At 58.3% G+C, this 16,474-nt stretch overlaps 1 protein-coding gene across 8 annotated transcripts; it reads right to left on the bottom strand.

Moving 5' to 3' along the window:
• Positions 1 to 5,251: 5,251 nt before the first annotated feature.
• On the bottom strand, positions 5,252 to 16,161 carry H6PD (hexose-6-phosphate dehydrogenase/glucose 1-dehydrogenase). Of its 8 annotated transcripts, none has more exons than XM_064396952.1 (7): positions 16,127 to 16,161; positions 14,993 to 15,147; positions 13,719 to 13,866; positions 11,900 to 12,554; positions 10,792 to 10,909; positions 8,983 to 9,252; positions 5,252 to 8,355 (listed from the first exon to the last, which is right to left on the bottom strand). In XM_064396952.1, exons 4-7 carry the CDS (start codon positions 12,524 to 12,526, stop codon positions 6,998 to 7,000), a joined length of 2,373 nt encoding a protein of 790 aa, XP_064253022.1. In that variant the 5' UTR covers positions 12,527 to 12,554; positions 13,719 to 13,866; positions 14,993 to 15,147; positions 16,127 to 16,161; the 3' UTR covers positions 5,252 to 6,997. The 8 variants fall into 8 exon arrangements, with proteins under 8 accessions (XP_064253022.1, XP_064253026.1, XP_064253023.1 ...); XM_064396956.1 differs by having other exon boundaries at positions 15,036 to 15,147; XM_064396953.1 differs by lacking the exon at positions 16,127 to 16,161 and adding an exon at positions 15,706 to 16,046.
• Positions 16,162 to 16,474: the final 313 nt, after the last annotated feature.

Below are 16,474 nucleotides of genomic sequence, written 5' to 3'. Positions count from 1 at the left end.
GCGGGACCGGCGGGGGAAGCTGCGGAGCGGATCGGGGAGAAGCGGATCGGAGAGCAGAGGATGGGGGAGCAGCGGATGGGGGAGCAGAGGATGGGGGAGCAGAGGATGGGGGAGCAGCGGATGGGGGAGCAGCGGGCCGGGAGCAGAGCATGGGGAAGCAGCGGATCGGAGAGCAGAGGATGGGGGAGCAGAGGATGGGGGAGCAGCGGGCCGGGAGCAGAGGATGGGGGAGCAGAGGATGGGGGAGCAGCGGATGGGGAAGCAGCGGATCGGAGAGCAGAGGATGGGGGAGCAGAGGATGGGGGAGCAGCGGATCGGAGAGCAGAGGATGGGGGAGCAGAGCATGGGGGAGCAGCGGATCGGGGAGCAGAGGATGGGGGAGCAGAGGATGGGGGAGCAGAGGATGGGGGAGCAGCGGATCGGAGAGCAGAGGATCGGGGAGCAGCGGATCCGGGGCGCTGCCGCCGGCGGAGGCGGCGGTCGCGGGCACAGCGACAGCCCCGCAGCGGCCGCCCCGGTGCCCATCGCCGGGCCGGCACCGTTCCTGTGTGAAATCTGGGCTGCTCGGTGCCCTTGTGCCACCCTCGCTCCAGGAAGGGCTGGAAACAGCGGCCAGCCCTGGGCACGGCGCTGGGGATCTCCGCGGTGCCCATCCTCGGTGCCCGTCCTCGGTGCCCGCGCAGCCACGCAGGATATTCTGCATTTCTGCACATGAAAGGGAAGAAAGGTCGGGCGCGGGGAGGGCTGCCCGCGGAGCTGGCGGAGTCTCCGTGCCCGGAGGTGTTCAGGGAATGCACTCGGTGCCATGCTCCGGTGGACGTGGTGGTGGTGTGTCACAGGATGGACTCGGCGATCTCAGAGGTCTTTTCCAACCTAACCGATCCTGTGATTTGTTTCAGCCGCTCCCGGGAATGGCTGTTTGCTTTTTAAAGACTCATTTGTTTACTGAAATAAACCTGGGAAGTACAGTTCTGTTCATTTCAGTCCTCATTCCAAAAGCAGCCCTTTGGACAAATCTGCCCCGGTGGTGCCCCTTTGAGGTGATTGATTTTCAGTGTTTCCAGACAAAAGGACTGGTTTGTGGCAATGCAGCTCAAGCTGTAAAGCCGTGGATTGGCATAAATTCAGCAAGCCATATTGCAGGGGATAGCTCCAAGGACCACCTGGGAGCTGCAGGAAGTGGTGTGTGATTCAGGGGGTGGCAGCCTGCCACCTGAGTCACTGGGGAACCAATGCCCCTGCCTGCTGCTCTCACTGCTTTTGGGGTTGGACATGAGCATGGGTCTTGACATTTCTCATCACTGATGGTCTTGGGGCACATGTGAAAGAAAAAGCACAGTTAATTCACTAATTTGTTGAGCATATTTTGATGTCTGTGGGGAATAGTTGCTCTATGCCAGCCACTGTGGTCCTTCAAAAGAAACCACATTCACAACACAATAAATGTATTACTCCAGCTGAGCAGAACACTGGGGGGATTGTGGATACAGCACAAATATGTTCTTTCACACCCTGCAAAATAAAAATAGGAGGGTTTATGTCAAATAGGTATATATCTGGGTAGCTTTTTCAAAACTACTTTGCTTTGACCTGCTCCTGCTCATATCTAAGTTACTTTCCCCCACTAATTTCAGGGAGAAGTGGGCTGGAGGAATGAGAGGAGCAGCAGGGAAGCTGGAGGAAACCAGACGTGACAAGTGCTGAAGCAGAACTTCTCAGCTTTGTGGTGGCTTCCTGCCAGATGAGATCACAGCTCCTATGGAATCCTGTCTGCTTTTATTTCCTTAATATTTGACTTGCTTGCTCAAGAAGCAGGAATTGCTGATCCTCAGCCACTTGCTCTGAGCGCTGTCTCCATCTCACACAACAGCAGAAACAGAGGCACAGGGGGTGGCTGACAGGGGCCAGTGTTTGTGGCCTGCATGGGATCCCTCGGACTGACTGACTGGGGATGGAGCCTGGATTAGCCAGAGATTAGCTGGATTTTCCAGCTCCCATCCTTGTGAGTTTATGCTAAGACTATCAAAAGGAAGGTGGGAGGGGGAATGGCTTGGCATGCCTGCTTTCCTGTGGTCAGCATTCAGCACTGCAGATCAGCTCTGGGGTCTGCCAGGGATGAGCATCCACCTCCTGACAACTGCGTCCCTTTGGAATGTCTGGAGTTAAAGATTTCCATCCTTTGGACTCCCAGCACGGACTGTGGGGCTGGAACAGACTCTGGATGTGCTTTCTGCTGGAAGGCTGAGGGCTGCAGCAGCACAGGGGATCCTGTTGCTGTACCCAGCCGGGCAGGGCAGAGCCCGAGCCCCCTGTGCCCCAAAACATGTCCCTGCTGCAGGCAGGCCGTGCCTGCGGGCTTTGGGGGACACCAAGCAGCAGAGAGGAACAATGAGTGCCTCTGAGAGCAGCCACAAAGCCAAAGCAGCCCCGTGTGCTGCAGGACAGAGGGGCTGTGACAACAGCAGCCTCCCCAGGGAGAAACCCTGCCAAGGCTGCCCAGGGCACAATCAACAAACCCTCCCCAGCTGGAGGATGGGGTGGAAAAGGGGGTAAAAGAGAGGGGGATGGAGGAGAAAAGAGGCATTCCCCAGGGGTGCTTTGCAGGAAAAAGAAGTAGTTATCTTCATTTTAGTCCCTTCTTGAGAGCTGAGATGCCAGCACAGCCAGCACAGCACTTCACACACTGCAACACAAAGAAATGCAGCTGCTGAATGAAATGAAATCCTTTATAAAAATAAAAAAGTAGAATCCAGGCATTTTGCTTTGCATTCACCTGGAGAGCAGAGTGATGCTGTGATGCTCCTCTCATGACCCCTTTGCCTTTCTGTCTCAGCACAGGGTGCTGGATGTGAAGATGCCTTAAAGAAGGGATATATGTAACGGGAGCACTCGGATGCAGAACTGACTCCCTGTCCTGTTTAGAGCAGCACTGCCAGCCCCAGCAGAGTGCCGAGTTACCCCTGAGGTGCTGTAGGTGGCTGTCTCCCCACGAGGGGAGCACCCCAGTGGGTTTCCCCCTGAAACCACAGGGGTTCACTGCTGACAGCAGACCTGCAGGGGCAGGAAGGGGCCACTCCCGAGCCCTGCGCTGTGTCACACACAGCCGGGCTGCTCCGGGCCTGGAGAGGCTCCTCCGGCAGCACAGGGCTGGGAAAGGCTCCCAGCAGCACGGGCAGGCAGCACCCTCTGCTGCTGGCAGAGCGGCTCTGGGCTTGCAGAGAGGAGCGAGGAAAGGCACAGCAGCGACTCCTGCGCAAACCAGGGCTGCTCTGTGTGCTGGGCACTGAGCAGGGGCTGCTCTGTGTGCTGGGCACTGGGCAGGGGCAGCTCTGTGTGCTGGGCACTGGGCAGGGGCTGCTCTGTGTGCTGGGCACTGGGCAGGGACAGCTCTGTGTGCTGGGCACTGGGCAGGGACAGCTCTGTGTGCTGGAAACTGGGCAGGGGCTGTTCTGTGTGCTGGGCACTGGGCAGGGACAGCTCTGTGTGCTGGGCACTGGGCAGGGGCTGCTCTGTGTGCTGGACACTGGGCAGGGACAGCTCTGTGTGCTGGGCACTGGGCAGGGGCTGCTCTGTGTGCTGGGCACTGGGCAGGGGCTGCTCTGTGTGCTGGGCACTGGGCAGGGACAGCTCTGTGTGCTGGGCACTGGGCAGGGGCTGTTCTGTGTGCTGGGCACTGGGCAGGGGCTGCTCTGTGTGCTGGGCACTGGGCAGGGGCTGTTCTGTGTGCTGGGCACTGGGCAGGGACAGCTCTGTGTGCTGGACACTGGGCAGGGGCTGTTCTGTGTGCTGGGCACTGGGCAGGGACAGCTCTGTGTGCTGGGCACTTGGACACTGGGCAGGGGCTGCTCTGTGTGCTGGGCACTGGGCAGGGACAGCTCTGTGTGCTGGGCACTGGGCAGGGGCTGCTCTGTGTGCTGGACACTGGGCAGGGACAGCTCTGTGTGCTGGGCACTGGGCAGGGGCTGCTCTGTGTGCTGGGCACTGGGCAGGGACAGCTCTGTGTGCTGGGCACTGGGCAGGGGCTGCTCTGTGTACTGGGCAGGGACAGCTCTGTGTGCTGGGCACTGGGCAGGGGCTGTTCTGTGTGCTGGGCACTGAGCAGGGACAGCTCTGTGTGCTGGACACCGAGCAGGGACAGCTCTGTGTGCTGGGCACTGGGCAGGGACTGCTCTGTGTGCTGGGCACTGGGCAGGGGCTGCTCTGTGTGCTGGACACTGGGCAGGGACAGCTCTGTGTGCTGGGCACTGGGCAGGGGCTGCTCTGTGTGCTGGGCACTGGGCAGGGACAGCTCTGTGTGCTGGGCACTGGGCAGGGGCTGCTCTGTGTGCTGGGCACTGGGCAGGGACAGCTCTGTGTGCTGGGCACTGGGCAGGGGCTGCTCTGTGTACTGGGCAGGGACAGCTCTGTGTGCTGGGCACTGGGCAGGGGCTGTTCTGTGTGCTGGGCACTGAGCAGGGACAGCTCTGTGTGCTGGACACCGAGCAGGGACAGCTCTGTGTGCTGGGCACTGGGCAGGGGCTGCTCTGTGTGCTGGGCACTGGGCAGGGACAGCTCTGTGTGCTGGGCACTGGGCAGGGACAGCTCTGTGTGCTGGACACTGGGCAGGGACAGCTCTGTGTGCTGGACACTGGGCAGGGACAGCTCTGTGTGCTGGGCACTGGGCAGGGACTGCTCTGTGTGCTGGGCACTGGGCAGGGGCTGCTCTGTGTGCTGGACACTGGGCAGGGACAGCTCTGTGTGCTGGGCACTGGGCAGGGACAGCTCTGTGTGCTGGGCACTGGGCAGGGGCTGCTCTGTGTGCTGGGCACTGAGCAGGGGCTGTTCTGTGTGCTGGACACTGGGCAGGGACAGCTCTGTGTGCTGGGCACTGGGCAGGGACAGCTCTGTGTGCTGGGCACTGGGCAGGGGCTGCTCTGTGTGCTGGGCACTGAGCAGGGGCTGTTCTGTGTGCTGGACACTGGGCAGGGACAGCTCTGTGTGCTGGGCACTGGGCAGGGACAGCTCTGTGTGCTGGGCACTGGGCAGGGGCTGCTCTGTGTGCTGGGCACTGAGCAGGGACAGCTCTGTGTGCTGGGCACTCGGACACTGGGCAGGGACAGCTCTGTGTGCCTGAGCCTGGCCATTCCAGGCCCCTGCACAGCACTGGGTGATTCCATCTTCTCACCTTAAAAGGGCTGTGTCTGCTCCTTGTTTTGAGAAGTCCTGGCTTTGTCTGGATGAGACACCAAAAAGAAAAAACGAAAAGCAAGAATCAGAGTGAACTTTTAATACTGCAGTGACATTGTCCACTTTGCACAACTAAAAACCTGTAACTTCACTCAGCTAAAACCCTGAAACTTCACTCAGCAGGAGAGCAGGGAAAGACCACCCATGTCTGGAAGAAATTAAAATACACTTCTGGTTAAAAACGACTTATTTTTTATAAATATAATTCTTTATTCATTAAACAACATGAAAAGAATCACAAAGCTTCACTCATGGGAAAAAAATTTTTACAATTTGATTTATAAAAGTTGAAGTGAAAAATTAGTTATTTCCAGTGTTTGCTTTCTGTAAAACATATAATCATACCACTGAATTGCAGGAATGCATTTGACTTTTAAAAAATGAATAAAAATTCATATCAATAATCACTTATGGGAGAAACAGACTGCAAGAAGTTATTCCATGGAGCTGCCTTTGCAAAGAAAGGTTAATACAAGCTCTCAAGAAGGTGCACACTTTCTATTAATAACTTTCACAAAATAAAAATAGCCCTGCTTCCTTGGCCTACAGCCCGGTGGATTGCTACCATTCCTCCTCATCAGATTTGTTGCTCATTTAACCCTTCTTCCCATCTAGTCTCTCTCTTTCCAGTCATAAATGTTGTATATTCACAAATATTTGGTTTTCATTTAGCAAATGCTACGTATTAAAGTGTTCAACAGAAACTGTCTGTGTGGAAAAAAAATACCCTTCTGAAAAATCCCCCAAACAACCCAGATAGCTCCAGTCACCAAGGAAAACATGGAAGCTTTTAATGGATTTTAATAAAATCTCAGATACATTTTGGGGTGACCCACTAGATAGAGACTTCAGAAATAAACCCTATTTTCACCTGAAAAAAACAGTAGTTCCTGGGGGAAAAACCCATGTGCTTATTTCAAAGTGCAAATAAACCTTTCAGTGTTCATTTCAAGAGGTGCCAGCCACATATTACCAAGCAAGTGTGCAAAAGTAAGAAAACTCTAATGCCACAGACACCTGTAAGACAGGAATAAACTATTACTCACAACAATGTAGTTACTCTCTCATAGGTCACTTTTTCATTAAAACTTGTTCCCTCACACCAAATACAAAAGAACTGGAATGAAGTTAACGTGGGCATTTTTTGCTTAAAAATAAAAGATTTCTCTGCTAGCTAAACCCAACAATTCCTCTGAGCACCAAGCTTTCCCTCAGTAATTCTTGCAGTGCTGGCAAACAGCAGCTCTGTGAGCTGCCACACTCCTCATTATTTTCAGAGCCCCAGAACACCCAGGGTTACACATCCCTGTGCACAACACCATCACTGCCCTGAGACAACGGCTCTGGCCCTGCCAGGCTGAGCAGGGCAGGGATGAATGTGGCACTATTGTCTTTTAGCCTGAGAATTACATAAAATCAGACAGAATTTGGCAGGCAGTTGATTTAACAAGTCCCCCAAAGCGCCTGTGAGGTAGTTTTACATGCCAGTAAGCACAAAGGCCTGACAGGAGAACTGAGGCACTTCGAGGTGAAGCCATTTGTCCAAAGTCCCAGCCAGGAGCCAGAGCAGAGGCAGAGAGGCTGCACTGGGCTTTGGCTCCTCCTGAGCTCTGGACCCTGAGCCCAGCTCCCCCGGCTCCAGGGCCAGCGCTGCTGCAGGCCACGGATGTCCCAAAGGGAGGTCAGGGATGAGGCTGCTGCTGGAGCAACAAGGGCACGGTGCAGGACAACCCAGGCCACGCGGACGAGGCAGGGGGACGCTGTGCAGCCATCACCCCAGCAGAGCTTCGTAATCCACGTACCAGACCAGCTGGCCGGAGCTGGGGCTCACCCCCGAGATCGGCCACTTGCGCGGCTCGCGGCCCACCCTGCTGAGCAGCGTGGTGATGTCGTGCTTGCCCTTGCCCAGAACCAGCACGAACACCTGCCTGGCCCTGTTGATGAGGGGCAGGCTGAGGCTCATCCTCTGGTGGGGCTTGACGGGGCTCTCCGTCAGCACCACGGTGGCAGCCCCTTCCAGGCCGCTGTCGGAGCGCGGGAAGAGCGAGGCCGTGTGCCCGTCCGCGCCCACGCCCAGCAGCACCAGGTCGAAGCTGGCGTTGGCCACCAGGGCCGCGATGTCCTTGGCGTAGAGCTCGGCGCCGCCGTCCTCCTCCACGCAGAGGCGCCGGTTGAGGTGCACGGGCATGGGGTGGATGTTGAAGTAGGGCACCCTGACGTGCTGCAGGAGGTGCCGGTGCAGGCCCAGGAAGTTGGATTCGCTGTCGGTCAGGGGCACGCAGCGCTCGTCCACCAGCCACACGTGGCTGTGCTGCCAGGGGAAGCTGTAGTGGTGCCTGGCCAGCCTCTGGAACAGCCCCACGGGGCTGGAGCCGCCCGACAGGGCCAGGTGGAACTGCCCCGAGCGAGCCACGCTCCTCACGGCCGCCTCCTCCATGTCGGAGGCCAGCTGGGCAATCAGCTCCTCGGCCCAGGCCGAGACCAGCGGGCTCTGCCGGAATTTGGACTGGATGGCCCTGAAGTCACTTGGCAGCTGCCCGCCGGGGTTCAGCAGCTCTGCCGGCTCTGCCAGGGTGAACGCCACTCCCCCAGGCACCATCTCAAAGTCCAGCAGCTGCTGGTTCTCCACGCCCCCGGGGTAGAGGCGCGGGGGCTGGCGGGAGGTGCTGTCCAGCAGAGGGGTCCAGAAGGCCCAGGAGGCCAGCAGGTTCTCCGTGGTGATGAAGAAATCCTTCCTGCCGTGGTAGATGTGGGAGATGAGGACAGAATAGGCATCCCTCTCCTTCACAGGGCTGTACATGTGGAAATCAGACAGCGGCTGGCCGAAGATGTGCAGGTCTGAGCGAGCCCCTGCTTCTTTCCAGCTGTCTTTGGGCATGGCAGGCTGGAAGAGGTTCCTGCTCACCAGCACCGCAGGGGTGTTGAGGGCGCCGTGCCCGAAGTAGAAGATGATCTGCTTGGGTTTACAGGGGCTGAGCCCTGCATCCCTCAGAGTGCCGCTCTGAGGGCAGTAGGCCCTGCTCCTGAAGAGGACGCGGGCGTAGCCCACCCGCTCATCCAGAGCCTTCCCGGAGCTGAGGAGGAACGGGACCCCTTCCCAGCGCGGGCTGTGGCTGTGGATCAGCACTCCTGCAACGACACACACCCCCACACCTGAGCAGCAGGCACTCCTGGGCATCCCAGCACCTGCCCACCTCCTCAGCTCCTTTGGCAGCCACTGTGTCTCCAGCTCCACATTCAGCCCTTCCATGACTTCACTGCCTACCCAGAACTCAATGATCTTCATGGTCCCTTCCCACCCGGGCCATCCATGATTCTCACTCCCTCCCAGCTATCCCACTTGTTCAGCCTCCTTCCATCTGGCAGGAAACCAGTTTCTGAGCATGAGCATCATTTAGACAATTCTCTTCATGTTCCCAGCATTGCTGGAGATGGCCTCGTGGTTCACTCATCACAGAGAACAAAGCTTTACCTCTCAACTCAAGTTTATGGAAGGCAAAGGAGTTTACAGGCCACTTCTAAAAACTGCAGAGATTTTATAGTAATAGGCCTTAGCCCTTACACTTCCCATCCCCTGGATCACTGGTTAATGACACAACAACAGCATTATCTTGTCCAGCTCCCAGTTCCCAGGTCAGTGGATGCCTGGGCACATCCCTGAGTCAGCAGCGAGCCCCAGGGCCACGGGGCTGGTACTGCAGGGCTCACAGCTCCTGCTCTCCCCAGCTCCCACTGCTCCCCTGCCCAAAGTCTCACCTGCAAAGGTTGGCGTGGTGCTGACGTAGCCCCGTGCCTCGGGCAGCTCCTCCTGCACCTGGCTGTCGTAGGCCTGGTACTGGCCCAGCACGGCGCTGCTCCTCTGCAGCCCCCACAGGGCCTGGAAGGCCTGCAGCTTGTGCTGCAGCACCTGCTGGGCGCTGCTGACGTTGGCAGGGAGCTCCATGGTGAGGAACATGAGGGCCTCGGTGAGGTGGTTCTGCAGCACGTCCCGGATCACCCCGTACTGCTCGTAGAAGCTGGTGCGGCCTGGGCACGGCGGGGAGGAAAAATGCTGCTCAGGTGACCTGGTTCCCCTGCCTGCACCTCAGCGTGGGGCCAGGGACAGCAGAGCTCCAAGCTCCTCTCCTCCCCACCCAGCAATTAACCTGCAGCAATCAAGCTCAGCAAGGCTGTGGGTGTCCTGTCACTGGATGTGTTCAGGGTCTGGCTGGACGGGGCTTTGGGCAACCTGTCCTAGTGGAAGTGGTCACTGCTTGTAGCAGGACGAGATGGTTTTCCTGCCCTCAGAAGGCTCTGGCTGAGCCAGACCCTTGGGAGACAAAATTTCGTGCACAGAGCCACGCTTCCCTCTCCCTGCCTGGCTTCTCATGCAGGTGGGAACAGTGGAGAAGGACAGAGCACTGCTGGAGTGACTCAAGGCTGTGTGTCACCAGCAGCAGCTGCAGCACGACCACAGGCTTCCCCCATCGACTGATCATTCATCTCCCTCCCCGGTGCAAAGGCACATTCAGTAATGGGATCAATGCTGCAGACTCGCTGGGAGCCAGGCTGCCAGCTGAAGCTGCACAGGGGAAAAGAGACATCAAATGACATCAAATGACAAATTACATCAAATGACATCAAATGACAAAGTTGTTCAGTGAGGGGGAGGGCACGGGGAGTAGCTGGGGCTGTGCACAGACCATGCTGCTCTCCCTAGATCTCTCTGCAGTGCACCCCTCTCCCACAAACAGGCTGAGGTGGGCTCTGGGCTGCCAAACCAAAGATTCCACCCCAAGTTTGCCAAAACTGCATTAGCTGAGCCTGTGGAGGCTGAGGGAGGGAGGCAGAGGTAAGGGGAGGCAGTCCTGCTGGGGCAGCAGCCAGGGCACCTGCCGTGGCCAGGAGTGCTGCAGGCAGCAGCCCAGCCCAGCAGCTTTGTGCTGAGCACTGCAGAGGGGATGCTGCAGCATTGCAGGCAGGCAGTGCAGCCGTGTCCTTCAGCAGGAGCCCCACGCCGCCTCCCTGGGCTGGGACTGCCCCTCTGCAGTGCTCCTGCCACAGAGAGCAGGGGACAGAAACAGGCAGGCAAACCCAGAAACATCCAGGCAGGAGATGCACAAAGAACAGCACAAAGGCACACTCGGGGTGAGCCCGGGGTCTGACAGGACAGCAGGACAGCTGAAGTGGCCTCAGACTGCACCAATTCCAAATCCAGGGCTGCTGACCAAGAATTGGGATAGCAAGGTCAGCAATCCCCCAGAGCTCTGCAGCAGAAAAAGGGGGGGATTCTGCCCCTGGTCAGCAATCCCCCAGAGCTCTGCAGCAGAAAAAGGGGGGGATTCTGCCCCTGCTCCCAGATGAATTACAAATGGATTTTTTTCTTAGAGGCAGCAACACTACCTGGAAGTGAGTCAGTCTCCAGCACAGGAAGTGTGGGACAGTGCCTCTCTATTTCCAGGGAGCAACACACCATTCACCTGCTCCTTTTGTATTTCTGTACCAGCACCACCCCAAGGGCCACCTCCCCGCTGCTGAGGAGCCTGCCAGCTCTCACTCACTCACCCTGCACCCTGCCTCACCAACCTTTAGCATCCACAGTCTCCTTCAAGACGACCTCCACTCTCTCCACATGATGTCGGTTCCAAATTGGGTCCAGAAACTGTCGGTTCTGATCCCGAAAGGGCAGGATATGGGCCACAGCCTGTGAGGGGAAAAGTTCAGAGACCCAGTAAAAACTCACAGTGCCTCTGCCTCCCTGCCCCACGCAGCAGAGCAGTGGGTCAGAGAAGGGAAAAGCAGCAGCAGAGCCTGCAGTGATGCACAGGAGGGTCGCCAGGGGCTGCCCAGAGCAGACATTAAAGGTCTTTCTGAGGCATTTTGAGGTTTCAGGTGAAAAGGCTGAACTGCAAACTGCAGAGCACTCAGTTTATATCTGTCAGAGGACAAAGGGCTGAGTCAGACCTGTAAGTTCCAAAGTGCTGAAATACATCACCTCAGATGCTTACACCACTAACGTCATCTGCTCTTTTGGGGAGACAAACCCCCAAAATAAAACAGAAGAAATCCCCCCTCAGGGGAGATGCTCTCCACAGCTGGACATGCAACTTCTGAGTAAAACCTGGCCACACTGCCATGGCTGGAACAGGCTGCTTTAAAGTGTGGCATCACACTCCTGAGAAACAAGGATGGCATGTCCTTGAGCACACTCCCTCTGGGACAGTGCAGCTCCACATCCTGAGCTGTACCTGCAGCAGACAGTCCTTCAGAGCAGCAAGAAACCTTCCCTAAGCATCCCCCAGAACTAACATCCCATCAGCTCCTTATCATATCAAATGGAGGAGTGCTTCCAGAAGCCATGGCTAAGCAGAGAGGCCTGTGTGGAACGAGATGTGGAGCTGGGAGAGGACAGGTGCTGCTTGCTCAGCGAAACCAAAGCCCTGACCTTGGGGAGGAGGCCAGAGGAGTTCTGCATCTCTGCTCCAGGCACAGAGCCCAGCCCTGCTCTGCAGAAGGGACCCTCACCACCCCAACGGGGTCTGCACATCTCCTCTGCTCTCCCGGGACAGAGAAACAGGATTCCAGGAGCAAATGGAGGCTCTGGATCCCAGAGATGGATTTGGGAGGGGAACAATGCTCCCACCAGACGCAGAACTGACCACCAGGAGTCTGCAGGCAGCCGGGGGCTGCTCACCTGCTTGCCCAGGTAATGGTCCACACGGTACATCTCCTCCTCCCTGAAGAAGCCTGCCAGCTGTGCAGCCAGCTGCTGGGCGGAGTGCAGGTCGTGGCCGAAGGGCTTCTCCAGCACCACGCGCAGCCAGGCGCCGGCGCGCGGCCGGCAGCTGCCGTTGATGCGCGCCGCGATCTCCGTGTAGGCAAACGGGGGCACGGAGAAGTAGAAGATCCTGCCAGCCTCCTCCAGCCCCTCCTGGCGAAGCAGGCTCTCGATCTCCCTGCTCAGGGCCGCGTAGTCCTCGGCCGTTCTCAGCTGGTGGTACTGGCTCAGCTTGAGGAACTGGTCCTTGAGCACGGCACACCTGTTGGGAGCCTCGTCCGGGGGGCACGACAGCTTCTTCAGCACGTCAAACATCAGCCTCTGGCCCGGCTCCAGAGCTGCCAGGGCAGCCCCGTGGAACGTGAAGCTGTGCCCACTGCTCACTTGGTCCATGTAGAGCTGGAATAGACCCTGCCACAAATACTTCTTGGCCAGGTCGCCCGTGGCTCCCAGCAAGACCACGGAGATGTGGCCCTGGGGTGCTCCAGCTGAGGATGGCAGGGCTCCCACGAACAACACCGTGCACAGGACCCTGCCCAGCATCCTGGGGAGAGCAGTGGAGCCAGGAACACTAGAGGTCAGGAGTAAAAACACAAATCAATCCATGCTGCAGCACTGTAAAACACAAGGTACGTGCTTCCCCCAGAAGAGCCAGGGGCTTCTGCCTGGATCCTCCACCCAACAGCCTCTCCTCCCCTCCACGAACTGAACCAAGGCAGTAATTTGGGTTCCTGACAGACCTGCAGCCTCCTCCTGCACACCAGAAGTGGAAGGCAGCGGGTGCTGAAGGCCCTTGGGCAGCACAGTTCCCACAGCTGAGGGGGTGTCAGTGCCCTTGCACAGGGAAACTGGAACCCACGTTCATCCACACCTCAGACTGGCCACAGAGGAGCACACGTGCCTGCACCCCGAGCACACGTGCACACTGAATCCTGCTCCCAACATCCTGCTTGGGACTGTGCTCAAACACTGCTGGGCTGCCTTGGCATGGCTTCGTGTCAATATTGGCACAGCAGCTCAGGGACAAACACGAGCACTGGCAGCCCCAGGCTCTTCTTCTTTCGCTTGTTGGCTCCTGTGCCCCACCACTGAACTGGGTTCTAACGGCTGCTGGGAGACTGGTGTGGTAAAAAAACAGCTCTGGGGAAGGAGTTCAGCCCTCAGACTGATGTGAGCCAGTCTAGATGCTGCCTCATGGTGCTGTGTCTGTGGCCAGGGGTTTGTGCTCTGCCTCCTGCAGCCTCCACCACTGAAGAGCAGGTCCTGTTCTGCCCTTCTCCCCTCAGTGCTCATTCAAACCACTGCAGCCAAGCCAAGAAGTCCCTTTGCTCACTCTTATTTATTCAAAATGAAGTTGTTTTTAAGAGAAAATACACATTTAGCACTTACAGTGAGAAACACAGCCATGACTTTGCATCTCAAGAGATGTAGTGTCACTGAAGAGAGGTTTAGCCACTCCTGCATGGGTGACTAAACCACTGTGCTGCTCTCATTACAGAGGAGTTATATCAGCAGCTCTCACACTGGCTGTCTCCTTCCCTTAATGTCATTTTATAAGCTGTGTTTAGTTGGACCAGAGCCTTCACAGCACACAATGTTATTTACTTTAAAAACTTTGAGCTCCGGTCAATAAATGATGATAACTAAATAACTAAAACCAACATCTGGATATCTCTCCCTGTCTGCAGCCTGAACTGGTCTGCAGAAATCTTGTGTTTCTCTCCAGCAGACTCACCTGTAACACAGGAGCTTTAGAGACCACAAAAGCAGCTGCAGATGTTTCTCCTGCCCAGCCTCTCCAGCACAGATCCTGCTCCTCCTGTGACTGGTGTCTCTGATCAGTGCTCAGGTGTGCAGGACAGATAAGGCAGGCTGTTCCCTTCCTGGAAAACAGGAGGAAAGACCCAATTACAACAGAGAAAAAACCAAAAGTTCCTGAGCCAGCAACGTCCCAGCACACCCATGCTCACAGTCCTGCCCTGCTGGCTGTGCTGTGCTTGGGCTGCTGTTTGTGAGCAGGGAAAACTCAGGCAAGGTGGCAGTTCCTGCTCCCAGAGAGCTGCCCCCAGCTGAAGTGCAGTCTGTGAGTTTAACTGCCCTCTGCCCAGGCTGTCTGCCCTCCCTCCCTTCTCTGCTCACTCTCTGAGCTCCCTGGACCCACGGAAGGATGCCAGCCAGCAGCACTGGCACTGCCAAGGGGCACTGCTGAGGCTCTGCCTGCAGAGGAATGATTCTCTGGTTCCCCTTCCCCTGCTGTGGGGTTACGACACAGATGGCAAAGTTCCCCGGTGCAATAAAGGGGTATTTGCACTTCCTGAGCAACCTTTGCCCAGGCAGCAGAGGCACTGACGCCCTGGCAGCCCTGCTGGGGCAGGCACAGCGAGGAATGGGATGGCTCTGGGAGGGCCACGCTGCTCCAGCCCCACAGAAAAACGGGAACGAGCCAGGGAACTTCCTGGCAGCTTCAGCCACAGTCACGTGTGTTCCCAAACCAAGGGAAAGGCAGTTTCACAACCCTCCCAATTGCAAAATATTGAGCTACGCTGCACAGAATAAGCTCAGTAAACCCAGCAGTGTTTGTTTACTGCTTTCACATCAGCTCACCACCACTGCTCCCACTAAAAAATAACACTCCAAAAATCCCCCAGCCAGGCAGTACAAAGTTACTCGGTCAGGCTTCAGGAAAAGACTCCTGGGCCTGATCCACACCAAACAGAGGAGCTTGGCCCAGCAGCCAGGCTGTGCAGTGCCTTGCACAGCCACTGCAGCTCCCTCCCATCCACAGGAGCTCATTTCATTTCCAGGGAAAAAATGCAAAAGAGCTGGACGTGGATGGTCCTTGTGGGTCCCTTCCAGCTGAGGATGTTCTATGATTCTATGGAAAATGCAGCATGGCCTGGGGATCCCACAGGGCTCTGCACACATGAAAGGGCTCTGGGATTCTCTGAGGACTGGGGGAACCCTACTGGTGTTCTGTGTGTGCAAACAGCAGGGCAGGAATGACCTCACCATCAGCTTCTGGAGAACTCCGAGGCTTAATGAGGAGACTCACATTAAAGGCAGGCTGAGAGGTGCAGGAATTCGTGTTTGGCCCTTCTGGCTCTGACTCAGCCTCACTCCGTGTGCTCTGGCCCCAGCATCGTGACAGCACCGCTTCCAAAACCCTGGAAAAGCAGGACAGGGGACCGTGAGGAACCCGGGCCAGGGACACGGGGGTGAGCCACGGGGGACAGGGGTGAGCCCACCTGTGACAGGGATGAGCCACGGGGGACAGGGGTGAGCCACGGGGGACAGCCATGAGCCCACCTGTGACAGGGATGAGCCACGGGGGACAGGGCTGAGCCCACCTGTGACAGCCATGAGCCCATGGGTGACAGGGATGAGCCATGGGGGACAGGGCTGAGCCCACCTGAGACAGCCATGAGCCCATCTATGGCAGGGATGAGCTCATGGGTGGCAGGGATGAGCCATGGGGGACAGGGATAGGCTCACCTGTGACAGCCATGGGCTCACCTGTGACAGGGCTGAGCCCACCTGAGACAGCCATGAGCCCATGGGTGACAGGGATGAGCTCATGGGTGACAGGATGAGCTCACCTGTGACAGCCATGAGCCCACCTGTGACAGGTATGAGCTCACCTGAGACAGGAATGAACTCGTAGGTGACAGGGCTGAGCCCACCTGTGACAGCCATGGGCTCACCTTAGACAGGGCTGAGCCGACCTGCGGCAGGGCTGAGCCCCGGTGACAGCGCTGTCACACTCCCGGAGCCGAGCGGGACCCGCCGCCGCCCCCGGCGCTGCCCGGTGCCCGCTCGGGCCGGGCTGCGGGGCCGGGAGCGGGCTGTGCCCGCAGGGAGCGGCCGGCCCCGGCTCCTCTGTCCGTGCCGGCCCCTCCTCGGGGGCCGGGAGCATCCCCGGCACCCCTCCATCCCTCCATCCCTCCATCCCATCCCTCCATCCGCGCTCCCGCCGCCCACGCGGTTCCGGAGCGGGGAGGCCGGCGCGCGGTGCCGCAGGACACGACCGGCTGGCCCCTCCCCGGCCCGGGCTGACCCCTCCGCCCCGGGCTGACCCCGCTGCGGTCCGGTCCAGCCCGGTCCGGCCCGGCCCGGCCCGGCCCGGCCCCGCCGCCCCCCGCTCACCGCACCGCGCCGGCGCCGGCGGGCCCGACACAGCCCCGCCCGCCGCGCCCGCCCCGCGCACGCTCTCTGGTTGGCGGCGGCTCGCGCCCCGCGGCGGCGCTCGGGCGGGAGGGAAAACGCGCCGGGCTGAGTGGGTTTGGGGACATAGGGACACCGAACCCCCCCGGGGGGACACGGGGACACAGAGCCCCCCCCCCGAGGGACATGGGGGCACGGACCCCGCCCAGCAGCGGCGCTGGGAACGCTCAGTTTGCCTGCTCGGAGCAGTGCAACCCCAGCCCCTCTCCAGCCCTGGCTGTGCTGTGCAGCTGCAGCACCAAGGGCAGCAGAGCCCCTCTGCAGCAAACT

This window comes from Passer domesticus, chromosome 22, assembly GCF_036417665.1.
Source record: "Passer domesticus isolate bPasDom1 chromosome 22, bPasDom1.hap1, whole genome shotgun sequence".
Taxonomy (NCBI): Eukaryota; Metazoa; Chordata; class Aves; order Passeriformes; family Passeridae; genus Passer; species Passer domesticus.
The sequence above is the reverse complement of the archived record's forward strand: the minus strand, read 5'-3'. Positions and strand labels throughout refer to the sequence as shown.